Genomic DNA, 26,237 nt, shown 5'->3' with positions numbered 1-26,237 from the left:
AATCCTTATTTTCCTCAATATGAAACTCCCAGTGCTTGGAAAATACAATGTCTCTGAAACAGAAAGAAGCCTGAAGAACAGTTCTGAAGTGTGGACAGCAAGTGAATGATAAATATCCCTGCATTCTAAATAGAAATATATCACCCATAGAGGCCCAGAAATACAAGGAAGTTTATACACTGAAAGTATTACATAACTGAGTACTAATAATTGCAGTGTATTAGTCTTTGATGTAATCATTGCACCAGAGAAGAAATTATAGAATGAGAAGTAAAGCTTCCATTTTACACAAAACACGGCTGGTTATGCATCAGGGAGGCAAGCAGAGTACTGATATCCATTTATCCAAACTCATATTTGAGGATGTGATATCACACCAAACAATGGAACATCAGAAATGAAAATGCTGTAACAACAACAAAAAGAGCCATGAGGGAAGAAGGAGGGAGGGGAGCCAGCAGGGGGAAGGAACAAGGGAACACTGTTTTATTGTAATAGTCTGAATACCCTAATAAACTATTGATAAAAAAGAGGAACTACATTTCATTTTGAGTGCCTGCTCTCCCTCCTATGTTATATCCAAAGTCTGTATTACCTCATAGACAGGCACAGAACATTTCCCTTTTAGTGGTGGTGAACACCATATGCACTACCATTTAGGGGATTTGTAAGTACAGTGGTACCTCTGGATGTGAATGGGATCCGTTCTGGAGCCCCATTTGTATCCAGAAGCGAACGCAACCTGCATCCATGCGTCTGCGCGTGCGCGGGTCGCTATTCACTGCTTCTGCACATGTGCGTGACATCTTTTTGACCGTCTGTGCATGCATGAGTAGTGAAACCCGGAAGTAACGCGCTCCGTTACTTCCGGGTCGCCGCAGCACGCAACCCAAAAATACTTATCCCGAAGCTACTTCAACCCAAGGTATGACTGTATTTATGTTGTTGTTGCATTTACCCATTTATAAAAAGTTTTGGCTTTAAGCAGGTTGTCTAAAGTTGAAGAACATGCAAATTCCTTTGCCTTTCCTTAGCTGAGAAATGGTACAAGAAAACTTGAGCATTTTAAAATAGTATGTGTGTTACTATCTCCCGCCTTCCTTTTATTTCATGCTAAATCAATTTCACAGTGTTTCCAACTAAAATCACTAAATAAACATGAAAGCTCAGCCTAGATATGCATAAGGAGCACTAAATCAGCAATTCAGAACACAGCAGTTCCTAATTTGCCATATGGAAGCAAGGACCAGACCAAAGTTATGGGACCAATATTTTCAGAAGCTCAGTAACAGCAATAATTAAACAATGCTATGTAACTGTAGTGTGTGACCAAGCAGTGAACTTGGTAAGAATGCTGAAATCAGATAGACTAACAGCTACACAAGGGCAAACTGTTTCCAACCCGAATAATCACTAGGGCATATCAAAGTGACATATTCAATGAAAACAGTGGAAAGGGAAGCATTATCCCAAGATTCATACTTGATTTGATTTGCAGGCTGACCCATGCTGAACGCTCAAGGCAAAGGGAATGTGAAAAGCATAAACCCCATTAGACTAATTAAAAGCTCACTCAGTCCACCTTGTCTTCCACCATCCAAATCCATCAGAAACAAAACCATCACTCCCCACTGAAGATGTTCAGAGATGGTCATGCATGCTTGATGCATGAAATCGCTTGATTTTCCAGCAAGTTTTCCAGTGTGAAAATGAATGTGCATAGGCAAGAGAGGGCAGCGGCAGCCATTTTCTCTTCAAAATTTGAAATAAGCCTAGGCACATGTTGAAATGCATAGCTTTGGTTGGTGATGCCATCACACAACGATACCTTACCCATGTGCACTCCTTTCTAATAGATGCCCTTTAGAGGTGATGGGGGCATGCATACATTAGAAGCCTTGCCCTGATGTATGTTTATAAAGTTGCCATAGTTCACATGAGCCATAAAAATGGCAGGCACAACAAATATCCTGACAGGAGACAGGCAGCAGTAAATCATACTGAGTGAGTCAGAGTTAACTCTTTATTAGCAAAAGCAGGGTCTGCACAGGAGTGTCAGGCCTAATGAGCACAGCAATTCCTCTCTGGCAGGTCTTGCCCCCATGAAGCAGTTGCTGAGACTGAAGGTCCCTGCCTTCTCCCAGGTTCCTAAGTCCCCTCCTTTCTCGTGTTTCCCCCAAGCAATCTGAGACTGCACCTGCATGTAACTTCTCCTCCACCTCCTTCATGTCTCTCCTGGTTCTGGGAGACCAGGGGGGAGTGGAGCTTGTTGCAACAAGCAACCTGTGCTTATTCACCAGCCAGACTCTCTGCCGGTTGACCTCCCTCCTTTCCTGCTTCAGCTTCTGCTCCTGATTCTGGACTCTCTGCCACAGTCTCCCCCTGCTCACTAAACCCTGCTGTCTCTTCAGCTTCCAACACGTTCTCCCTGCAGTCTTCTCCCTCTGGCCACTCATTGGTGTCCCACCATCAATTCTCTGGCCCTGAGCCTTTTTCCATTGGGGGTTCCCTAGCTGGTTCCTCCCACTATTTCTCTGAAGGTTTTTAAATTCCATGAAAATCTAGTGAAATTGCTGCTATATTTTTGTCCTTTCAGTTTTAATGCTCTTTTCTATCTTTTCCTGTTTGTGTGAATTCTCTCTTGTAAGAATAAGGGTGGATTTCCCCCCCCCCCATCTTTGCTGGAGAAGTCAGATGATGTCAGAAACTATTTTAATGCATTTTCTATTGAGGTTTATACCAAAGGTACCAGCCTAACCCTTTTTCATGGTTATGGCTTCAATTGAAGGCAAGGTTCTAGATATTATGCAGATTACTTTGTTTCTTACTGCAACAAAATAGCCCCAGAGCTCCTATTACTGTTTATTTTGTAATTAGAAACAGCCTATATTATAAATAACACTAGAAGTTGAATTGCCTGCAATGCAGACAAAATTTGGGCTGTTGCTATGGGTTCCAATTCTCTACCTTTTGCTGCCCCAAAACAGCCGCTATCAGTGGTTTCAAGGGTATAATGTGAACGTTATGCAAAATATGTCAAATGTTAATAAGCCCATTAAAACATAGCTGGATGAAAATAAGATTTTTTTAACCCATAGCAGCCCATTTGATTCTCAAAGGTTAAATGATGTTGGGATAGTGATCCAGCTTTCATCACTATTTAATAGCATGTCCTCCATTTCATTCATTCCAATATTACTTCCATAATTCTTTCACTAGTGTGAATTGCCTTTGCCATTTTACCACCCACTCACTCAGCTTGGAGAGGCCTGCCAGACTTCCTCCATATATATAGTGAGCACGTAGTAGAGGGATGAAGCAGGATTTTGGCCTGTCTCCAATCTCCTTACATAGTCAAAGCTCTGAAAATGGGCCCTTTCCTTCATACAGCTGCATGCACATGCATACTTGATGCAACTGGGAATCCTGCACATTCAGAGTTTGCTCATGCGCAGCACCTATGTACATAGAGCTGTATGTACACAGCACGCCTTTGCTGATGTAGGTGTCAGGGCCAGTAGAGTGCTTGCCATTAGTGACGGGGCCATCTGGCACAGTCCCAATCCTTTACAGTGGTACCTCGGGTTACATACGCTTCAAGTTACATACGCTTCAGGTTACAGACTCCACTAACCCAGAAATAGTGCTTCAGGTTAAGAACTTTGCTTCAGGATGAGAACAGAAATCATGCTCCAGCGGCACAACAGCAGCAGGAGGCCCCATTAGCTAAAGTGGTGCTTCAGGTTAAGAACAGTTTCAAGTTAAGTACGGACCTCCGGAATGAATTAAGTACTTAACACTGTACATACATTTATTCTGTTATGAAAGGAAATACGTGAAAAGCTCTGAGATATGAAACAGCAACCCAATATCAAGTTCTCACCTTTTCCCCTTGAATTGTTTCAGCTTAATCATTCTCCTGATGAGCAACTTCTGCAAGGAAGCAACATCCTGTCTGCCTAAACATTATGGGGAGAGGAGTGAGGAGTTGACACAGGCAGCTATTTTTAGTCGCCAGGGTTGGCTCTATCATTAGGCAGAGTGAGGCAACCACCTCAGGTGGCAGATGCTGGGCTCGAGCCAGCACTCCTCTCTATTGTATGACTGGGTTGAGTATGGCACATGGGCTCTTTCTTCACATCCTAAACTACTCAGCTCCTGTATGTGGAATGAGGTGGGCACCATCTTATCTGTTGCCTCAGGCAGCAAAATGTCTTGGGCTGACCCTGTCCGTGGCAGCCTTTGTGCATTGGCCCATTATGGACTATGGTAGTTGCATTAAGCGAGCTGCACCCCTCTCCCTTGGAGAAGGGCAAGATGGCTTCACACCATGAAGGAATGTGTATAACTACACAGTTCAAAAGCTTGTCACACTGCATACAAATGGAAATTTTGTAATAGCTGGAATTCTGTTTAGAGAGCAGCCCCCTCCCCTTTAAAGTGACTCACGATTAGGAATGTAGCCCACTGCTCTCTGTACCTGTTCATCTATCGATCGCAATATCATTATTCAAACTTGATCCACTGTGGTTTGCATTTTGTTAAATTCATATGATCAGCCCTGGTACGATGATTTGTGAAAATAACAGTGCTGTTTTCTATTCCCCTGACGATGGCGTGATCAGCTTCTACAAAACAGATGCCATTACATTCCTATATAGTCCCCTATTTGCAGCCCTGCTATTGTTATTCATTGGCCATCATCAAGTAGCCATTGCGCCCAGGCAGTTTTACTTTCAGATTTATTTACATAGGGTGGGGAGACAAAAGATTTAAAACAATTGTCTGTGTGTAAATGGCACAGATCATCAACAAGACATCCGTGTGGGTGGGTGGGGAGGGACTCCGCTGAAACACAATAACAAATCCAGCCATTTCCCATACCCATCCTTTTTCATAGCTGTGAATGGCCACATGCAGAAGAAAAGTTCGCAAGGGCAATTGCTGCAAAATGCAGAGAGAACAGCAGTATTTTTTAAATTGGTCATTTTGTGTGTGTGTTCCAGCAGGCGTGATGGACAGGATGATGCTCACTGATGGTAGTGAAAGGAAGGACACAAAGTACATGGTTGTGGTTACGTTCCCCACACCCCACACAAACACACAATAAAATGATGCAGAGCCTTGGTGAACTGTGCTGGCTAGATTGTTCCTTGGTGTTTTGCAACAGTGAAGCTGACACACCTTTTTGTACAACGATGGTTCTGAAAAGCTCAGAGAATCATTCTTTCTTTTAAAATGCATTTTCTATTAAAGCTACTACCATTAAACATTACTAGCTTACACCCATTAACCCCTCCCTCCCTCCCTCCCTCCCACTATCATGTAATAGAGGGCTTTATAGGTAGGAAGGCAGGATAAGAAACATGGCACTGAATTCTAACGCCTACCAGCATCACCTCAGTGGAGCAGAGTTCAGAGGAATACACATTTTTTGCAGAGCTGATCTGACAGTAACTCCGAAACAATGACAACGAATAGAGTACTGGGTTCAAAAACAGTGCCATTAATTTTGTGTGGATTTTGAAAACCAGTATCAATAAAGATCACTGATGCTCACCTGGTAGGCAAATGAGCAAGCTGCTGCAGAGCTCACATTCATGTTTGATTTTTGCAAAATTTCTCCATCCTCCCTACTCATGATTCAGGTAAGCAAGGATGCTGTCCCCGACAAAGAATTCCTGTCAGTTCTTGGTGTATATGAAAAGCTGCTTTGATGAAGTATAGCAGCCACAGATACCCAAACACTCTGTGAGGTAACCGAGAAGGGGTTGCTCATGCTAAACTCTGAGAGCTTCTTTTCAGCTTTCTCAAAACCATGCGGATGAAGATCTCAGTGCCTTTCATGGAGACTGTTGCCAATTTGGGATGTAGAGAGAATACCAAACAAGCCTCCCACAAGGGAACAGGCAGTTAATATTCATTTAACTGTAACTTCTGCAGTATGAATGTGCACTTTTATCAGACAAATAATTTTAGCCTAACATTAGAAGGAGGAGAACAGTATAAATAGGTGCAGCTTCTCTGCTCTCGTTAACATCGCTATTATGCTGGGTTTGGGTTAGGAAAATGCAGTGTGATTACTGAGGCCATAAGGTGTATGCTTGAGCATAAAAATGGGCACTATTTTACACCCTTTTTGAAAATGTATTTTCCCATGCCAAATCATGGGGTGCCTTAAATCCACTGTTCTGAAAGCATTGCTTAGTAGGTGAGCAAATGTTTTGCATTCAGAAGGCCACAATTTCAGTTCCCAGGATCCCAGATATTGAAACTCTGGAAGGCAGCTACCAGTCAGTGTATACAATATTGAGCTGGGTATCCACTCATCTGACATTGTATAGAGCAGCTTCCTATGTTTAATAATACCTGAGAACTTTAATATAGGCAGTGGTAGCCAATGTACTGGTCTACAACTCCAGGTGTTGTAGGATTACAGTTCCCATCATCCCATGCTGGATGAGTTTATGGGAGATGGAGTTGAACAAATGCATGGAGGGGATCACATTGACAACCGCTGATTTAAGGCATGTTATTGTTGTTTTCATTTCAAAAATAATTCCCCAGAGATATGTTCTCAAAACCACAGCCTGTCATCTATAAAGATGCCTGGAGAATGAGCAGAGGGTCCCAGGACTGCGGATAGCAAAAATGTCCCAATCTCCAAAAAGGAAGATCCAGGAAAATACAGAGCAGTCGATACAGGGAAGATACCAGAACAGATTATGAAGCTTTCCATCTGCAAGTATATTGATAACAAGGCAGTGATTGGGAGCATGGATTTGTCAATGAAGAAGCCCTACAAGGCAAATGGTTTCTCTCTATTTTTTATCAAGTTACTCACTTGGGAATGTGGGAATGCTGTGGATGTCATTTTTCTTCATTTTGTCAGAGCATTTGCCCAAATTGCCTATGATATTTTGGTTAACTAGCAACTTAAATGAGGGCTAGCTGATAACACCATCAGATGGCTTGACAGCTGGTTGGAAAACAGTGTTGGAAAAGTGCTTAGACTCTGGGAGCATCACTCCAGTTCACATTGTTTTTTGGCCCACAAACAGAGCTGTTGTACACCTTGTATACCTGGCTTGACAGTAGTATATGTGAAAAGGATCTTGATATTGCATTCAGTCACAAGCTGAACATGAATCAGCCGTGTCTTGTAGCTGTAAAAAGATAGGCTACTGCAATTTTAGATGCAGTTTTCAAGTAATGGGAAGTACTGTAATGGAACCACTTTATTCTGCATTAGCTAGACCTTATCTGGAGTCCTGTGTCTTGTGTCCAGTTCTGGCCACTGCACTTTAAGAAGGATGTGACAAAATTAGAACAGTTTTGGAGGAGGAGAACAGAGATGCTCAAGTATACTGAGTATGCTTAAAGGTAAAGGTAAAGGGACCCCTGACCATTAGGTCCAGTTGTGCCCGACTCTGGGGTTGCAGCGCTCATCTCGCTTTATTGGCCGAGGGAGCCGACGTACAGCTTCCGGGTCATGTGGCCAGCATGACTAAGCTGCTTCTGGCGAACCAGAGCAGCACATGGAAATGCCGTTTACCCGCCGGAGTGGTACCTATTTATCTACTTGCACTTTGACGTGCTTTCGAACTGCTAGGCTGGCAGAAGCTGGGACCGAGCAACGGGAGCTCACCCCGTCGTGGGGATTCGAACCGCTGACCTTCTGATCGACAAGTCCTAGGCTCTGTGTTTTAACCCACAGCGCCACCCGCGTCCCTTGAGTATGCTTAGCCTGGAGGAAAAAAGAATGAGGATGTGCATGAAAGTACTCTTCAAATATTTGAAATAATGTCCTACATAGAAGGGCAAAGGATTGATCTCTGTAGTCTAGGGCTAGATTTATTAGAATTACAGGAGAGTAGAGTTTACTTGAAATTTAGGAGAAATTTTAGCAGTGAGCATAGTTCAACAATGGAAACAATTACCTGAGCAAGAGTGGACTTCTCTTTGGTGAGGTTCAGGAAGAGGCTGCTCAGGCTGCTCTTGCTTCAGGTTTCTTGCATCAAGCAGGAGGTTGGAATACAAGGCCCCTGTCAACGCTGGATTTCTGTGTAAGAAACACACACAATAGAAACTGAATTTAAAATGCCAATGAAGTAATTTGTATCATGCAGCATAAATAATATTGTTGCATGCCATCCCTCTGAGCGGTGCAGGGGTTCTGGGCTCTTATCCAGGGTTCGTGTTTCTTCAGAATGCAGTACAGCAGAGACTGCGGTGTCTTTATGATATATGGTTTATTTACACACATATATAACCTTAGCCTACAATGGAGGGGTTCACAACATTAACACCCCAAGAGGGTCTTGCTTCCCTCATAAGCCACAGCCTTGGATTCAAACAGAAATCAAACAAGACTCTGTCTCTCTCCACTCCCAGCTTGCTGCTTTGCTTCTAGCTCACACCACTCCAAACTCTCTACTACGCAACTCTGACTTTGTCCTTATAACTATCCATGAAGTCAAGGAGGGGGCCTCACCCATTTGCTGTCTCTCACAGAGCCCCTTCCTTTGTTCCCCTTAATGGCCCATCAACTCACCAGGAAGCTAGCTTGGCTATTCGAAGAATTAGAAGGCGGCGGCGGGGGGGGGGGGGGAGGCAAGTATCAGGTCTCAGCATACAGCCCACGCCCCTCCCAACTCATAACACTATTAAAAACCCCAAATACACACATGAACCCACTAAATTGTCACTTAGAAATGCATTGCATTGACCATGTCAGATATGTATGAAGTAGCATGCCCCAAGGAAATGCATCTTCCTTTCTCTGAGCTTCTGTATTCATGTTCACATAGCACACCTATGTGGTTTCTGAGAGTGTATGAATAAATAAAATTATTCTTAAGCTGAAAACAACTAAGTACCATGTTTCCTGTTAATAGAGTCAAATATGTGTGTGAACAATAAAATCCTGGGGAAAATACACACCAAGTGACATTTACTGCCACTGTACATGATGAGACTAAAATCTATCTTATCAAATACTTGTAAGCAACTCTCGCCTCTAGCTTCTCGTTTCATTGTGTTCGTGTCTTATTAAAAATTAAACTCAAGTTCCTCCTCCCTTCATCGTTATCCACCAAAGTGGAAGATGAGAGCCCATGGACTTGTAAAGATTTCCATCGTGATTCCACATTAAATGTGCATAAAGGACTCTCCTAAGAGAAAATGACGATTAGAGGAACATTCCTTTTAGGAGGAGGAAAAGGGCAAAAGGAAAAATACTCCCTTTTTCTAAGCCCCCCGCAGCGATAATGCTTCTTCGTACCTGGTTGTCACTTTGAAATTCATTATATTGACCTAAAGCTTCACGCATTGGAATGCTTTAAGAATAATTGACAGCAAGAGAAGATATAATCGCAAGGTATTGTCATCAGTGCCTCGGCAGCTCTTTCGCTTAAAAACACATTATGTAAATCTATGCAGTGCTCCAGTCATAAAATATTATGCACACATCGTGTGTGGAATAGAGACGGGGTGTCACAAAAACCTGTTTGAGAAACAGGCTACCAATTAATTCCCCCCTCGCCCTCCTACAGAACAGATATTCACTTGGCACATTTTTGGCACACTGTAGTCCTTTTAACATTTCAGAGTGGCTTTTCTCTCCTGACATTGTTACACAGTGTAGTTCTAAAGAAATATGCTATAACTACCACACACAGCAAGCTTAACTAGAAATGGAGAGAAAAGAAAGAGGTCTCCATTTCATTTGCTAATTTGTATTCTGCATAAGACAAAAGAAAGAAAGAGGCAAGTCCCTGAGGGTGGGATGTGGGGGACCAAGACAGAGATGCTGCCCAAGGGTTTTCAACCATGTAACAAGCATCCCTTGGGCAAAGGATGTGAAATACCTTAGCTGGGGTCCTATCAATTGAGAAAAGGCACCTCATGCCCTGGTGGTGGGGACTCCTACCAGAGTTTTTCAGTTATTTTTGTTGCATCCATGTGTTTATGGAACATGGAAATAGGTTTGAGGACTCCTTGCCTCACACCCTGAACCCTGAGTTGAGAACAGGAATTGGTAAAAGCAGTGCTTTTTTTCTGGGGATACTCAATGGTATGCTGTAACAGCACCGGTATTTTTTTAGAAGAAAAGCACTGGTTAAAAGGTTATGTTTATAGAAGCATAACAAGGAAGATATTGAGACAATCTCACACAACAAATGCAGACAGAGAATACCCACCCAGGCAAGCAGAAAAACTCCTGACTGCAGCTAAGGGCTGATCTCCAGTACTCAAGGTGGCATGACGAGAGGCAACTATGCTCTTCCCGTAAAGGGAAGCCAGGAGTGTGCCACCCCCCACATTGCTCAGTTCTCAGCAGGTGGCATATGCCAGGCCCTGAAAGCACCAGACCAAGAGGTCCCATAAGCCAGTCAACAATCTAACATGCCTCAAGTTGTTGACCATGCTGTAATTAAGTGGTACTCAAAGTGGCAGTCCATGGACTGATGCTGATACCCTCCAACCATTTATTTGATGAAAATAGGGACGTCCCATTCCATAATGATCATTTTACTATTTATACCCCACACATCTTACTAGGTTGCCACAGCCACTCTGGGAAGCTTCCAACGTATATAAAAATATAATAAAACATAAAACATCCCTATACAGGATTGCCTTCAGACAGCTCGGGGGTCAAATAACTCCATATACTCTAACATTTCCCCAATGAAAACAGGGACAAACTAAGGAAAAGTAGGACATTCCAGGAACAAAACAGAAACTGGGACAGCTTCTCTAAATCAGGGACATCCCTGGAAAATAGGGACACTTGGAGGATCTGCCATTGGCTTCCAGTCTGCAGTGACTCCACCACAGCCCGGGTTGGGTGGGACACAGAGGGTTGGGTGGGCACATGGGTGGGAGGGGGAATGCTGGTCCGTCACATCAAATAGCTTGAGAAGCAGTGTCTTAAACCGCTTACCCGCCCACACCATGCAGCCAGATCAAAACCCAAACCCACCACAATCCAACTGAATTCAGAGAAGTATGGTGCACGGGCAGGGGCGAGTATGGCCAAAGCCAATCAGAGTGTAGTAAAGAAATTCCCATTCAGCCCTGAATGGCAACTGGCAAAGCCTGCATTGCTCAAAGGGTGAGTTGCTGGGATGCTGAAGATGAAGAGTTCAGAGGCAACCTTTTAGAGGCAACCCAAGCCTGTAGTACGATCTCAGTCATATGAGATCTCACCCCTGTTCCTTGAGAGGAAACTGCATGAGGCGTTCTGCTTCATTTGGGTCTAATAAATATACCCTGCCCATCTGGCTGCGTTTCCCCAACTACTCTGGGCAGCTTCCAATATATAAAAATGCAATAAAACATCATACATTAAAAACTGCCTGATGCAGGGCTGCCTTCAGATGTCTTCTAAAAGTTGTGTAGTTCTTTATCTCCTTGACATCTAATGGAAGGGCATTCCACAGGAGGGCACCAATGAGGCCCTCTGCCTGCTTCCCTGCAACTTCACTTCTCTCAGTGAGGGAACCACCAGAAGACCCCCAGAGAAGGACTTCAGTGTCTGGGCTAAACTATGGGAGATGCTCCTTCAGGCATACTGGGCCAAGGCCATTTAGGGCTTTAGGGATCAGCACCAACACTTTGAATCATGCTCAGAAACATACTGGGAGCCAGTGAAGGTCCTTTAGAACTGGTATTATATGGTCCTAGCAGCTACTCCCAGTCATCAGTCTAGCTGCTGCAGTGTGGATTAGTTGTAGTTTCCGAGTCACTCTAGTGATATCTTTTCCAACTGATGATAACACTTCATTCATCTGATGAAGCATTGTCCAGTCCACGAAAGCTAATGTCGCCATAAATCTCTTAGTCTTTTAAGGTGCCACAAGACTCTCTGCTGCTTTTTAAACCTTACAGGTAATATTTGCCAGAGTGCATAAAGATGTCACCACTCAGTTTGTACATGCCTCTAATTTGTCACTGTTTATCCACATGGGCCTAGGCTGGCATTTCTGGCATGGGTCACCTTTTTACCATCTGCCCAATATGCAGATTCATTCAGACCACTGCAGCACATTGTTGGCTCTTGTGTTACAATTTTCAATGTCCAGATGTCCCTCATGTGTTCTCTGAAGCATTCCATTTGGGGCACTCCCAGCCTATCACCTTGGAACAATTTCCCATCAATTACAGATAGTGCTGTTTTAAATTTAAAATATGAGGCAGGTACTGTATGTAGTAACCTGGCTAGCAAGCTACCTTTCATTTACTTGCTGTTGGATGATGCCATTTGCTGTGGCTTCTGCGAATTCTTTCCATTTCTTTTATATATATATATTGTGCATGTACGCCTTTTCTTTTTCAAGTTGATGAAAAGTCAATTTTGTCATAATTTTCTCCAGGAGTGCTGTCAAATGTCCTGGATAATGTGTCGCCTGCTACCAGATCTTTCTCCTGTTTTATACTCCATATAGCTGAAGCTGGAAAACAGTCTCCGGAAACTAAGAGAAATGCCTGCCAGCTCTCTTGTTATCAAAAGAAACCAGAAGTTTATGGGCAGTTCCTTTGACAACTGGCCTTTCATAGATGAAGACACAACATTTTAGTGCAGCAAAAAATTGAAGCAAAAACTTCTTTTTCTGAGCATGTTGGCAAGAGAAGGATAAATCGGTCCATTTTGATCACTCCCACTTTCTCAAATCTTAACTTTAGTTCATCGCATTTGTGCACCAGTATGCATTTTTTAAGTAATCACAAGAACATGCCAGTATTTTAGTGTGGCTTTCTCCCAATGTACACATTTGGTTTGCAATTTTGCCTAATTTGCACACTTCCCCATGATATATTTGTACACATTTTCAGGGGCGGAGATGTGTATCACAAAATTAAGAAAAGTGTGAATTTTGAGGGATAACTGCATTTCAGTTCATGTATTGTTTCAGGAGTGCAAATTAGGCAAGTTTCCTCTTTCAACGCCCCACATTCTATCTGCTCCCCCCCCCCAGGGCACCTGTTGACATTTTGGGTTGTCCTTCATAAAAACATTTCAGTGCATTAAATGTTGTTATTGTTATTAGTTGCGTCAGCTTTTCAAATTCCTTGACCAAATTTTGTACCCTATGTTCACTGCAAGTTTTTCTTGAGAAAGATTCCCACAAAATTCAACATTTCTGAAAATCCTTGTGGTATATTGAGATAACCTGTATTCTGCTAGCATCAATTTGCACACCATTTCCTGCTAAATATGTGGCTTTTTCAACATGAAATGTGTACTTCCTTGAACCTTGGGATGAATCACAGCGAATCCTCCTGCTAATGTTTCTTGTACCTATATTAGATGAGACATCCTGGCACTTTCTCTGTGTTATGGCATGTGATGGGTGTCTAAGTCAAAGACACATGCATGGCTAGTCCTGCTCTTTGGGGGCAGTATAAATCCAAGAGTCCTGTGGTCTTTGTGATCAATGATTCAATGAAAAGCTATACCAAATGAATGTCCACCACACAGATCTTCAAGCGGGTAGGAGATTTCAAAGAAAGGGGCTATAAATATACTCAGTTAGTCCAGTAGTGTTCATTTCCCATGGCTATGGCCTAGCCTTATCCTGTACTTAATAGCATATCACAGTATAGGGCAAATCAGAGAAATGAGACTGCAGACTTCCATCTGGAATAGAAAGCGCAACATCAGTCACACCATGAAACACCTAAGCCACAGTTTTTCATGGTATTATTTGCAGCTGGCTGCTTTCGAATTGCAGCTGAATGTTCTAAGGGAAGAAAAGGTATACTTCTCAGTTGAGAAGATGAAGAAAACGAAGTTAATTAATGTGTCATCCATCTGGAACTTCAAAAATTGTCTTGCCTGGGGAATATATCATGCACTGGCTCTTCCCATTTGCACTGCGGCACAATAACAGCCATGGATTGAAATCAAAGCCTTGACTAAGCTTTAATAAATAGTCTGTACTTGATGTAATAATATTCAATAGTCTTTAGAGCAACTACCCAAGTGCATCAACACAGACAAGCAGCTGTCCATCACTGGGAAATGGCAACACATTTTCCTTCTGATCCCTGGAAAGCAAAACCCCTCAAAAATGTAACCTCAGAGCCTGTATTTCAAAATGGCATGTAGGGATTTTAAAGTCAATCAGGACTCTCCTTCAAATTCCTACTCAGCCCCAGAAAGGCAGCTAGAAAAGTCCACACTATAAAGGTCACTGAGACAAAGAAAGGCGAGTCTAGGGTGCAGCCTTTTGAGAAGCCTGGCAACAGATTGTCCACTCTGCTCTTCACATGGGATAAACCACCCGAGGCATTCCCTAAGGCAGGCATAGGCAAACTCGGCCCTCCAGATTTTTTGGGACTACAATGCCCATCATCCCTGACCACTGGTCCTGTTAGCTAGGGATCATGGTGATGTAGTGTCAAAACATCTGGAGGGCTGAGTTTGCCTATGCCTGCCCTAAAGGAAGTGGGGTGTGGCAAGCTCACCCCCATTCAAGAGAGGTAGCAACAACCCTGTCAAAAGTTCCTTAAGAACAAACCTGTTTTGAAATGAACTATGCTTTTTTTTAATTAAAAAAAAAAAGCTTTACTTAATTAACTCTGTATCACAGGTAAAGCCACGGTGGTTGGTCAGCAAACAGCCCTCACCCCAGGTAACCCTGCCTTAATTGGAATAAAAGACTATTTTTGTTTTGAATCTGTCCCCCTCAAAAAGGAAGAAGAATAAGAAGAAAAAGATGCTAGGAATGAAAAGGAAGTTAGAAAACTGCCAGGAGATCTCTGACATTTTGGATTCCACACATCTCCCCAGCCTCAAGAACTCAACTCACACTGCCAAATCCTCCTTTGATTTAGTGATATTAATGTACACTTACTCAAATTACTTTAGTTGGTCTGTATTAATTTACCATTAAGGAGCCAGAGTTTAACAAAGAATGTGGAAAGCAAAATAATATATAATATGGGAAACACTTTCCCAGAGCTAGTCACAGCTATTAGGTGCCCTAGCCCTGCTGTGATTCATGTGAAAACTGAAAGCCTGCTATGATTCACAAGAAAATAGTATTCCTTTGGGGACACTGGTAAGCAGTAATATTAAAAAGAAAAAACCTTAATCAGGGACACTAGAGCATTTATAAGGAAAGGACCAGTCACCGAATGTGAGCTATTTTCTTTCCTGTTGAAACTTATGATATATTGAACTTCTTATTAAGAACCATAACACTGAATTATAAATTTAATCCGAGAACCTCTCTGGTCCTTCATATATTGCTGGATTCACACTCCCAGTAGCCCTAGCTAGCCTGGTCAAAGATAGCTAAAGCCCAGCAACATCTGGTTTCCCCTCCCTGTATCTACAGTCTTCTTGGTCAATATGCACCTGAAATTGCAGTTTAGTTGATGCATCTATTATTGGATCACCACTTGGTTTTAAGCCCAGAAACCGTTTCTCTTTGTGGCTGATCCTGCCATGAAGAGGAGTGAAACAACATTTGAGGGCTATTGAGTGGGAACAGTTATTTCATTTCTGACAGCATCATGGTGGATGGCTGGTCATTATTTAATTTACATGGATAGGCCACTATGGTAGGTTGATGTTTCACAATGGGAACTTTGGGGATTGGCATCCATCTGTCTCAGGAGACATTTGAAGAGTGTGCCTTTGGGGACGACGTCAAACCACTGGAGAGTTACAGTTTCTGCTGTGGCTGCAGGGACCGATATGGGAGAGACATGTTTAATTGAAGCTGGAGCAGATGAAGGCATCTGGTTGTGCTGATGCAGGTATACCATGGTGTTTCTTCTTTCTGTGCTCTTCCCAGTGAACAATGATGTGGATATGTGACCCGACTGAGTCTCTTCAGGCATTGTGGTCATCTGTAAGGAATTCCTATATGGCAGGGTTAATGTTGCCAGTTTTCAAGTCACTTTTGAAGACATCTTTGTAACACAGAGCTAGTCTGCCAGTGGGCCTGGTGCCTGAAGCCAGTGTTGGTTTCTGCTTTCTTCACTGTGCAGCGAAGTGCTTGTCACGAGACAGGTGTTTACATTCCACAGACAGCATTGCTGTTGGTTTTCCCACGGGAAAGGAGACTGGATGTGACGTACACTGGTTTCCTGTTTTTCTCAGTTCTCTCCGTGTTTCAGAGGAGAGAGGATGCTTTCTCTGCTCTCAGAGAAGCAAGATGCTTTTCTGTAATCTACCAGCTTTGAAGTGTAAATAAAATAATGTAAAGTATGTGGCACGTACTCCTCATCCTTCCGCTGTGCTCAGGACCCTGCAAACACAACAGCCAGCTCCCTTTAGAGCGTGTAACTTGGGGATCCTGCCATCTTCCATTCTGTGGTCTTGACCCAGCCAGCGTAGAAGCCACTAAGACAGGAGTGCAAACATGCTGGGAATGTGGGTTTGGGACAGCACATCTTTGTTTGAGACTCTGTCCTGCCATGTGATGCCCAAAATCTTCCTGATAAAGCAGGTGTTGCTGTGTTGCTCCTGATGGTTGTAAGTTGCCCACATCTATCTACCACAAAGCAACATGCTCAACATGCAAGCCTGAACTCCATTGCAGGCTTGGGCAAAACAGTTGAGTCTCTGTTGAAACATTAGCTAATAGTAAGCCTTCATTTCTTTTTCTCACAGTTGTTTGTGGTTCAGCTAATAGTAGTCCTCAATTTGTTTCCCTCACTACAAAAGTACTTATTTATATTCATGCTAGAATTATTTTTGGGAGAAATGCATGAAGGGTCAATGCAGGCATTTTCTGTTGCTAAGATCCATTTGAAAGACTGCAACCTGGAAAGGGGAGGATGGAGTAGAAGAGGAAGCACACAGATTGCAAGTATTTGCTGCTCTTTGTACTACAGTTTTCTGAAGCTGTTTATTTTTTCAATGTTGTATTTTCTTCTGTAACAGCGAACAAAGCTCTGCCATGTTGCTCCTTGTTTGAAGTGGAAAAAGATGCTGATATTTGCAGTAACGGTGTCATGTTTTATGTAATAAGGACCGCAGAGCTTGATAACCTGGAAAAGCAGAGCAGTGTAGTTCTTAAAGGGCTAGCAAAGTGCTCTTTGCTCAGTCATTCCCATGCTGCTCAGGTGTAAATTAAGGTTGGTGAGTCAACTGCAATCCTGTTTGGACTAGCAAAGCCTCACTCGCAACCTCCGGATTAGACTGTTGAAGCATTCCTCAACCTGATGCCTTTCAAATGTTCAAAGGTGGGTGGTGAGCACACAATGGAGGACGTGTTTTGCAGCTAGCAGCAAAACATCCTGAGGTGGCCCTGCATCATTCCACTAAGACCCACTGCTGTTGGCCAGGAGTTTGGATTTCTCCTTGTAACTTTCAACACCAGGGTTTCAGTACACGCAAGTTAGATTGTGTCCTCCAAATCCCCTGGACTCAGATCTAAAGACAATTTGGCTATTGCAACTGAAAAAAAGTCCTATTTGTTTCTCTTCAGTGTCACACTATGTTAAATTCCAAATGTGCTGCTGTGTCTGTAAATGTATGTCCAATTATGTGTCCACCTTTTATTTTAAGACAGTAATCTATTATGTCCGTCTTCACCTTCAGTTGGTTCCTATAGTTTCCTTATACAGTGGTACCTCAGGTTAAGAACTTAATTCGTTCCGGAGGTTCGTTCTTAACCTGAAACTGTTCTTAACCTGAAGCACCACTTTAGCTAATGGGGCCTCCCGCTGCCGCCGCACCGCTGCTGCACGATTTCTGTTCTCATCCTGAAGCAAAGTTCTTAACTTGAGGTACTATTTCTGGGTTAGCGGAGTCTGTAACCTGAAGTGTCTGTAACCTTAAGCGTCTGTAACCCGAGGTACCACTGTAGTAACTTTGACTTAACTGTGCTACTAGAAGCTTTTTCACTTTTGTCAAACATTGTCATGTGCTTTTCAGACTATACTGTATTCAAATGCAGCGATCGCAATCTTATTCCATGTCAAACCAATTTATTACAGCTAGAGGCTAAAATGGAGGATTTTCTATATGCCCAGTGCTGAAAATAAACTAGCTGGTTTCTTTAAAATATATTGCAACTGTAAATTTTTAGAGCTAAAGAGACAAAAGTGCCTCTTAGCTCACTGGAATATGTTGTGGGATGGTACCTCTTGTCACAGCAAGCCCCAGAGACCCAAAAGCAGCTTTTCCATCAGTGGCCAAGATACATAGGTGTAAAGCAGGTGTAGAGGACATGCAGCTCCTGAGATGTTCCTGTTACAAAAATGCATATACTAATGTAAGGTGTGCATAAAGCTATTAGTGAAAATAACACATTAAAATGCACTATATTGGGGAAAATATGCTTTGCAAAAATATATATTAGGCAAAATTGCAAACATTAATGTGCATATTAGGAGAGATTTACATTGAAATGCTGGTGCATTTTCATGATGACTATATTTTTAACAAGGTGGTGAAATGCTCCAGATTTTACAAGGGTATATTTTCCTACTTTGGCCAGGGAAATTATTGACCCATTTATCCTTCATTACATATAAGTGTGCCACATGAAAGACATAAGTAATAATCAGCCTGTTTCAGAGGAATAGCAAATCGCTGTATCCATGTATAGATGAAGCTTGTGTTGAAAGACTGAGTTTTATTATTCATTAATGAGTTATAGAGATCTTCCAAGTTCTTATCAAATAAACTTTCAAGGCACCCATTAAGACTAATGACAATGATAAGTGCAATTAATGAAAACATGTGAAAATATGGGAAGAGGGGGCTAAAGAACAAGACTTAGATCCTAAATGCACTTACTTAGAAGTAAGTTTCATTGATCTTCAATATCAGTGAATTTATTCACAAGTAAATATGCTTTGGTTCAACGTATAAGTGGAGCAGCAAACATTCTCTCAAAAGTTTAAGAAGGCTGGAGTAGACCACTGATCTGCTCCCAAACTTATTTGAACATTCAAAAATAGTTCTTTATAGTTCTATGGTGGATCAAATCAGCTCAAGCAGCAATGTGTGCATGATTTTCATAATTAAGACTATGCACAGTGTTTCAAGGATGCTGTAAAGTAAATCGCATGGAGCTAGATAGGACTTCCAAGCAAACATGAATAGGACTGCATTGCACCAGTTGCAGAAGTGTCTCACCAGGTGTGGTGGAGACAGTACACTTATCTTCCCAGTAAGTGGGTTGATGCTGAGACAAGGAGGGATGTGGTGATGGGGAGTTCAGTGTGGCACAAAATTACCAGTGGAGCCAATCTGGCACTTCTGCATTTGCACTTTGTCAACCTTCCCACCGACTTGCCATTTATCCCTTCCCTCCCAGTAACCAACAGCAATCCACCTGTGGGAAACTAACATACTGGCTCCACCCATCTGCTTCTGACTAGTTTTGCAGCTCAAGCCTATCATTATTAACTCAGAGACAACTCCCACTGTATTCAACAAAGCTTACTCCTAGTTAAATACCTATAGGATGGTAGTCCTTGACATTTTCATTTAGCCTATTCAAATTTCATTAAGGCCCTTTCTGAATTAGTATGTAGATTACAAGAATTGTAAGAATGATACAAATGTTCTGGGATTGATGAGAACAGCCCTGAAATCATTCTAACATTCTTAAATAACAACCCCATATGAATTACTAAGGTAGGATTCTTCAACAGGGCTAATTCATATGAATATTATATCCACAAGTGCCTCCTTCTAACATCCATCCAAAGAGAGAAAAAGAGTGAATAATAACCTCACTATTACAAATGAGCAGCTTGGGGGGGGGGGGATTTCCTTTCACTGTATTAACATGTGAGTTGAGTCATCTTGAGGCAAATTGAGAACGAGGAAGAGTCTTCACCCCCATCACATTGGTCATGAATTTTATGTGTTCAGTAGGGTGACAGCCACTTTATTGCCAGAAAATGAGGGCACAGACTTGCATAGTATTTGCATATAAAAGTGTTAGGGGAGTGGGGGGCCATAGCTCAGTGGTAGATCTTTGCCAAGTTTAATCCCCAGCAAACCCAGGTAGACCTGTGGAAATAATCCCAACTGAGCTGTTTCCTGTCAGTGTATGCAGTACTTTGCCAGATGGACCAGTGGTCTGGCCCATAAGGTTCCACATGTTAATTTATATGTATAAATGCAAACTGAGGTCCCATTCACACCAGACATTTAAAGCATTATGATACCACTTTCAGCAGCTACAATTCTAGACCAGTTTGAAAATCAATTCTTATTCATAGGCAACTGGACAATGTAGCTCTGTGCAGGGAATAGGGGTTGCCTGACAACTCTCAGCACCCTTAACAAACTACAGCTCCCAGAATTCTTTTGGGGAAGCCACGACCGTTTAAAGTGGAATGCAGAGTTGTCTAACTCTCACCACCCTTCACTGAGGTTAGCTGTCACCCCAGATTATGTCAGGACTCTCTTAAAAGGAGCACTGATTTTGAGAGACTTCAACTCTCTTTCCACTTTGATAAGTGCTTTGGGCTTTATTACACCTGTGGCAAGCTAACCTTGCACAGGCTCCAAATGACCTCAGTCAGCCATCTAGCAGAAAAAACAAGTTGAAATTGCTCCTTATCTTTTGCAGCTAGGTAGCCCAAAGCAGCAGACACAAACCTATTAACCTTTGCAAGGGAATCATTCTAGGTTGCATAGCATCAGTATTTGGGTGTGGTTTTTTTAAAAAACAGACCTTCCTGATTTCTTTCCAGCCAGCAGAGCAGAAAGTGTTTTTTAAACTCCAGAAATTGCACATCAAAATATTCTAGAATGAACTGTGAGTACCTGTATTCTAGGTTCAAAAACAAAACAAATCCCATCAGTGTTTACTTTAAGGCTGCATTCAAGCAGTACTTTCGTCCATTTCCCCAGTGTTTTCTTATTTGATTCCCCCCCCCCCCCAAGATTTATGTGATCTTTCACAGGACATAAAAGCCAGTTTTGGAAATCGAGGGAAATCCAATGAGAGTTTAACACTGATTTTCATGTTCATTGCTTCCAGGAAAAACCCATTTGCAATCTTAATAAGCTGGAAAACTATGAACAAATTTTGGGGCAGTATCCTGGCATACAATTCTCTCTCACCATTTTCATGGGAGAATGGAAATGCACATGCGTATGAAGGATGCGGGTGGTGAGATGTCCAATGACATCTGTTTAGCTGCACTATGCCAACTGGTGCAAATTAAATTTAGTATGACATTGTGGTATAGTGGTAAAAAAAGAGCCACTGTTCCATAAGGTAACAGGCAATGCAGTGTAAAAGGGATGCTAGAGACAGGGACACAATCACTAGCATTATAACCAGGCAAACTACCACAATAATCCCCACGTTGGAATGTACCAAATTCACAAATTCACTCAATCACCAGAACATGGGAAATGTACATTAAGGCACCTGGTCTACTTTAATGCATCTGACCTAACACCATATAAGCAACAAAGACACACCCAGTTTGCTACGCCCCCTTTCCACAACTGCATTTGAAAGAGATGGGAGATTCATTGTAACTGAACACAATACATGAAACTGTAGAATGCCCTAACTTCTACACCTCATAAACAGTAAGGTACTTTAACTGCGCATTCTCATGCTCTTCGGTACATAAGTGTATTTTTAAAAACACTAACTTGTCTCTTAATTGAAGATTTTAAAAAACCAGCTAATGCAACAAGCTCCAGATGTGCTGGTGCAGACAAGATGGTACTAAGGCGTCTGAAGTGTCAGTCTTAAACTTTCATTAGTGAATCTTTGGCCTGGGTTGGCAAGAAAGGTCCAGCTCTCACCTCCAAATGAAGATGCCGTAACTGCTTGGTAATTATTTTCTGTTGTGGCTGGCATTTGTGGTTGATTTAGTATTGAATAAAACTGAATTGTGTCATCCATTTTGTGGATACAGTTCAGCACTGTGGAGTAGTGGCTCTCCAGCTTCATCTGATGAGTCTCCTTCAGTCCTACCTGGGGACACCAGGAATGGAAGCTGGGATCTTTTGTACACAAAGCATGTTCTGTGTATACAGATGTTAGAGAAATTTGATCCAGTTCACATTTAAAGGCCAATCTACCCAATTCACACTTTCCAAAGCAACATGTGAGCTAAAACACAGTCATCCTTTGAAATTCACACCTCTCCAGATTTTGTTATGCCATTCTCCAGCCAAGTAATATGTACAAGGGCAAAGTGTGCATAAAGATGCAGATATTAGGGCAAATGGCTTACAAAAATGCTTTGCAAAAATGTGTGTATTGGGCAAAAATGCACTTGAATGTAGGCACTGGGAGACATTTGCAATAAGATGCTGATGTATTTTCAATGTAGAGAACTGAATTTAAGATTTTGAAAAATTAGAAACTTAAACTGACAGATTTGCCTATCCTTAGTCACGTGGTATGTTAAAACCTCAAGCTTACACTTGTCAGTGTCTGCACGTTTTAGAAGGCACATCCTTTATAGCCTTGCTAGGCCCTTTAAAGCTCTGGGCATTTTATATTGAAACTTTGCACCTGACAGATGTTAGTGATGGAAAGCAGAGGAAATATTGTGCTAGCAACTAAAAGACCACCCCTACTTCTTCAACTGATTGTGAGGCGCTGGTACTAAAATAGAAAAGTGCTGAAATACTCAGACGTGTAACCAAAAAATGACTCCGGACTTTGCTATGAAAAAGGCACTAGCTATTTCACCTTAATCTAGTAAAACTAAAGAGCAGTAAAAGCAATTTAAAACTCTCTCTTGCTTATTTTCAATTTTAAGTTTACTTATCCTAATCTCAATATGACCAATAACTCATAACTCCATATCTATATCGATATCTATAAGATAGCAAGATACTCAGCAAGCAGGTAGTCCCAGACTCTCAAAGCTCTAATTTTTAATTGGAACTCCATTTGACTGCTGTAGTTCCAGGACTTCTATCTGAGCATTAATCTTCTGATTTCAGAAGTGGCAATTTCCAACTAATGATGGTGGTTGGTTTTTTGTTTTTTTTTACGACTATGCCCTTACACTGATTTATGCAAACGGCAACAGAGATTTTAGAAATAGTTTAAATTAGCTTCAAACTGATTTCAGTGCAGCAATTCAATTACATTAAGTCAAAAGGGGGTTCAAAAATGATGCATAATCATCAAAGCACAGGTTTCACGAGGCTCGCTTAAGTGACAAAACAATCAGCAATGGCAAATCCATCATCTCTTCCTATAATGACATAGCCCAGCTTTTGTAAACTTTGTGGAAGTGATGAATATTTTGAAAAAAAATGCCAGGAGTCTTTGACTGGTGGCACCGAGGAACCACCACCTATAAAACGCAGGAAGTTACCCATGGGCAGAAAGACCTAGCTGCATTTAAATCTGGTAATATGTAAATAGCCAAAGATGCTTCCCAGTCAACTTGGGTATGCAGAAAAAGGCTGGTGAAGTTATTTTAGCACATGAGATGGAAAAACCTACAAATGCATCACCTCTCCCTAGTAAGAACAAGCAATACAATAAGAATAAATTAGATGGCTTAACAATTTGTTGTCCTTTAATAATTAATAACAATAACAATAATAATAAACAACTTTTATTTGTCTCCTGCCCTCCCCGCCTGAGACTGGGCTCAGGTCGGCTAACATCAAATATATAACATTGGCATAAAGTCAAACAATAATTAAATTACCTCCTAAAAACAAGTCAGGATCAAATTAAAATCTCGGCCCAGTATACCTGTAGGAGTGTCTCCACCCCCATAATTCTGCCAGGATGCTGAGGTCCAGCGCCGAGAAGCAAAGCTACAGGGAACCAGGCAGAGGGACTTCTTGGTAGTGGCGCCCGCCCTGTGGAATGCCCTCCCATCAGATGTCAAAGAGATAAACAACTACCTGACATTTAGAAGACATCTGAAGGCAGCCCAGTTCAGGGAAGTTTTAAATGTGTGACATTTTAATGTATTTTTAATCTTTGTTGGAAGCCGCCCAGAGTGGCTGGGGAAACCCCGCCAGATGGGTGGGGTACAAATAAATTATTATTATTATTGTTGTTGTTGTTGTTGTTGTTGTTGTTATTATTATTATTATTATTATTATTATTATTATTATTATTATGCTTTCCACAGGATTAGAGTTGGGAACAGTAAATGTTCATCAGGCCCAACTGTTTACGCTATTCTTATATGGGCCTGTGAGAATGCTGGGAGGCCTCTTTCATACTAGTTCTTATACAAAAAGAGAAGGGGAGTCAGGCTGAGCCTGGCGGAACAGCTCCGTCTTGCAGGCCCTGCGGAAAGATGTCAAATCTCACAGGGCCCTAATCTCTTGTGGCAGAGTGTTCCACCAGGCTTAAACAATTTGTTGCCCTTTCACAATATGCAGATTTCTTCTAGGGAACTGTTGACAACTCTGACTCCATCTTTGACACAACTATTAAATGGGCAGGAGACTTCTCCTCAACACCACATGCTGGAATCCACAGGAAGGGAGAGTACTGTTGCACTCATATCTTGCTTGTGGACTTCCCACAGGCATCTGGTTGGCCATTGTGAGAACACAGGATGTTGGACTAAATGGGCCATTTGCCAGATTCAGCAGGCTCTTCTTACATTCTTTATTTTTCCTCTTGTCACCCTCTCAGTGCTGCACACAGAATGTTTATTTCAGCTCAGCAGGCTTTTGCTAGCAATGAACCTGATCAAATGAGAGGATGAGTTCACAACAGACCTTTCCCCCCCTTCCAAAAAGAAAAAGAATATCAGGGAAAAATTGCTCCCTTCTATTTGGGGATGACAGACTGTTCTCTTAAACTGAAAAGATTGTTAGACATTACCGAGACACAGGCCATCCCTTTTGATTGTAGCACAGATGAAATATCTTCAGCTGCAGCAAAACGGCTAACAGTCTAAGGATCGGTGAAATCCCCGAGGTGGGAAACTCAGTGGGGGGGAAAGCCACAGGAAGAAAAATCCAACGTTGGAAGAAAATTGAATGAGTTTCTTAGATGGAAAAGCAGCCAGCACACAATCACTTAGCAGAAGGGAAAGTTTTCAGGAGCATTTGAGATTAAGCAGTGTCAGGTCACATTACCCTTTACATCTTGCTAAAGAATCTTTGGAAGGCAGTTCATAGGGTTTCATTAATTTTTCTTACCCAAGTTGGAAATGGTGTAAGCATTGCTGCAACGGAAAAAATGGCTGCTCTTTGTAATTAAGGCATTGGTCCTCCACTTAGAGGCACTGATTTATTTCTTGGTTCTGCCACAACTGTGGTGTCACTAAATCTCTGCCTCAGTTGCCTCCCTGAAATATGAAGATAAATTCATTAGGTGTTTTCTAAAAGGCCATATGGGCTATATGCACATAGGGAAGGACAGAGAGGAAACAAACACACCTGAGATTGGAGAGTGTCGTGTAATGCAGAGTAATAGATTCTTTACTGGGATTGAAGTAATTTGTAAAATATTGTACCAATGCTGTATTGCCTAAATATACCCAATAAAACCTGTTGAAGTAGGCTGTTGATTCTCCAGCCTATGGACTACTAATGCTTCCAAGCCATTATCAAACATCTGCATTAGCTGTCCCAGACAACATCATTTCAAGCCAGGTATCCTTTGGTCATCCAGATGTTGCAGAACTACCCAGAAAGCATGGCTAATGGCCAAGGATAATGGAAATTGTAATTTAGCAAGATCTGGAGGGCCAAAGATTTACTGCATCTGGTTTAAGCACACAACTGAGTTTGCTGGTTTTTGTTGTAGCATCCCATACATACTCTGTAGGAAGCATTCGGGCAACCAGTCTTTGTTCCAATGTTTGTTTGTTTTTTTGCACCAGGGATTCCAGTGGAACACCGTTGTCCCAAGGGGTTTCAGCAAGTGATGGCCTTGAATGACTGTCTTTTTTAATCAAGCCGAGTTTGTGACACCAGATGGTACCAAGCTTGGAACGCATCACATGATGGGTCTATTCAGAAAATCTCATTCCATTCAATGCAGGAGGGGTGCCTGAAGAGAGATGTGCTTGAATTTAGTCACATCAAGCTGCACAGAAGAAGCTGATCCACATCTGAGTGTCTGCCTGCAACCACTGCCACAGCAGCAGAAACAGACATCAACAGAAGTCCAGCTACAGCATTGTAAGGAGAAGTGAAACATCCTTTGCAAAGTTATGCATGAAAATGCTGCACTTGCTATATTCTTGCTACATTGACACTTTGCTCTCTTGAGGCACGAAAGTTGTGCTAAATGAGTCTCTCGTACATCCTTTCCCCACAAAAGTAGCATGGC

The 26,237-nt window shown here is 42.1% G+C and overlaps 1 protein-coding gene across 3 annotated transcripts in view; it reads right to left on the bottom strand.

The window, feature by feature from the left end:
* Positions 1–26,237, bottom strand: part of LOC309340386 (uncharacterized protein) — a 280,887-nt gene that overhangs the window by 137,003 nt on the left and 117,647 nt on the right. For all 3 annotated transcript variants that reach the window (XR_014155954.1, XR_014155955.1, XM_081859157.1), the window contains one exon: positions 7,941–8,062. Coding sequence is in view for 1 of the 3 variants with exons in the window: in XM_081859157.1 (XP_081715283.1) it covers positions 7,941–8,062 (122 nt within the window). In the remaining 2 variants the exon portion in view is untranslated. The remainder of the gene's footprint in view (positions 1–7,940; positions 8,063–26,237) is intronic.

Source organism: Podarcis erhardii, assembly GCF_964252035.2.
Source record: "Podarcis erhardii genome assembly, chromosome: 4".
In the NCBI taxonomy this organism is placed as follows: domain Eukaryota; kingdom Metazoa; phylum Chordata; class Lepidosauria; order Squamata; family Lacertidae; genus Podarcis; species Podarcis erhardii.
Note: the sequence above shows the minus strand (reverse complement) of the source record. Positions and strands in the feature narration are given on the sequence as shown.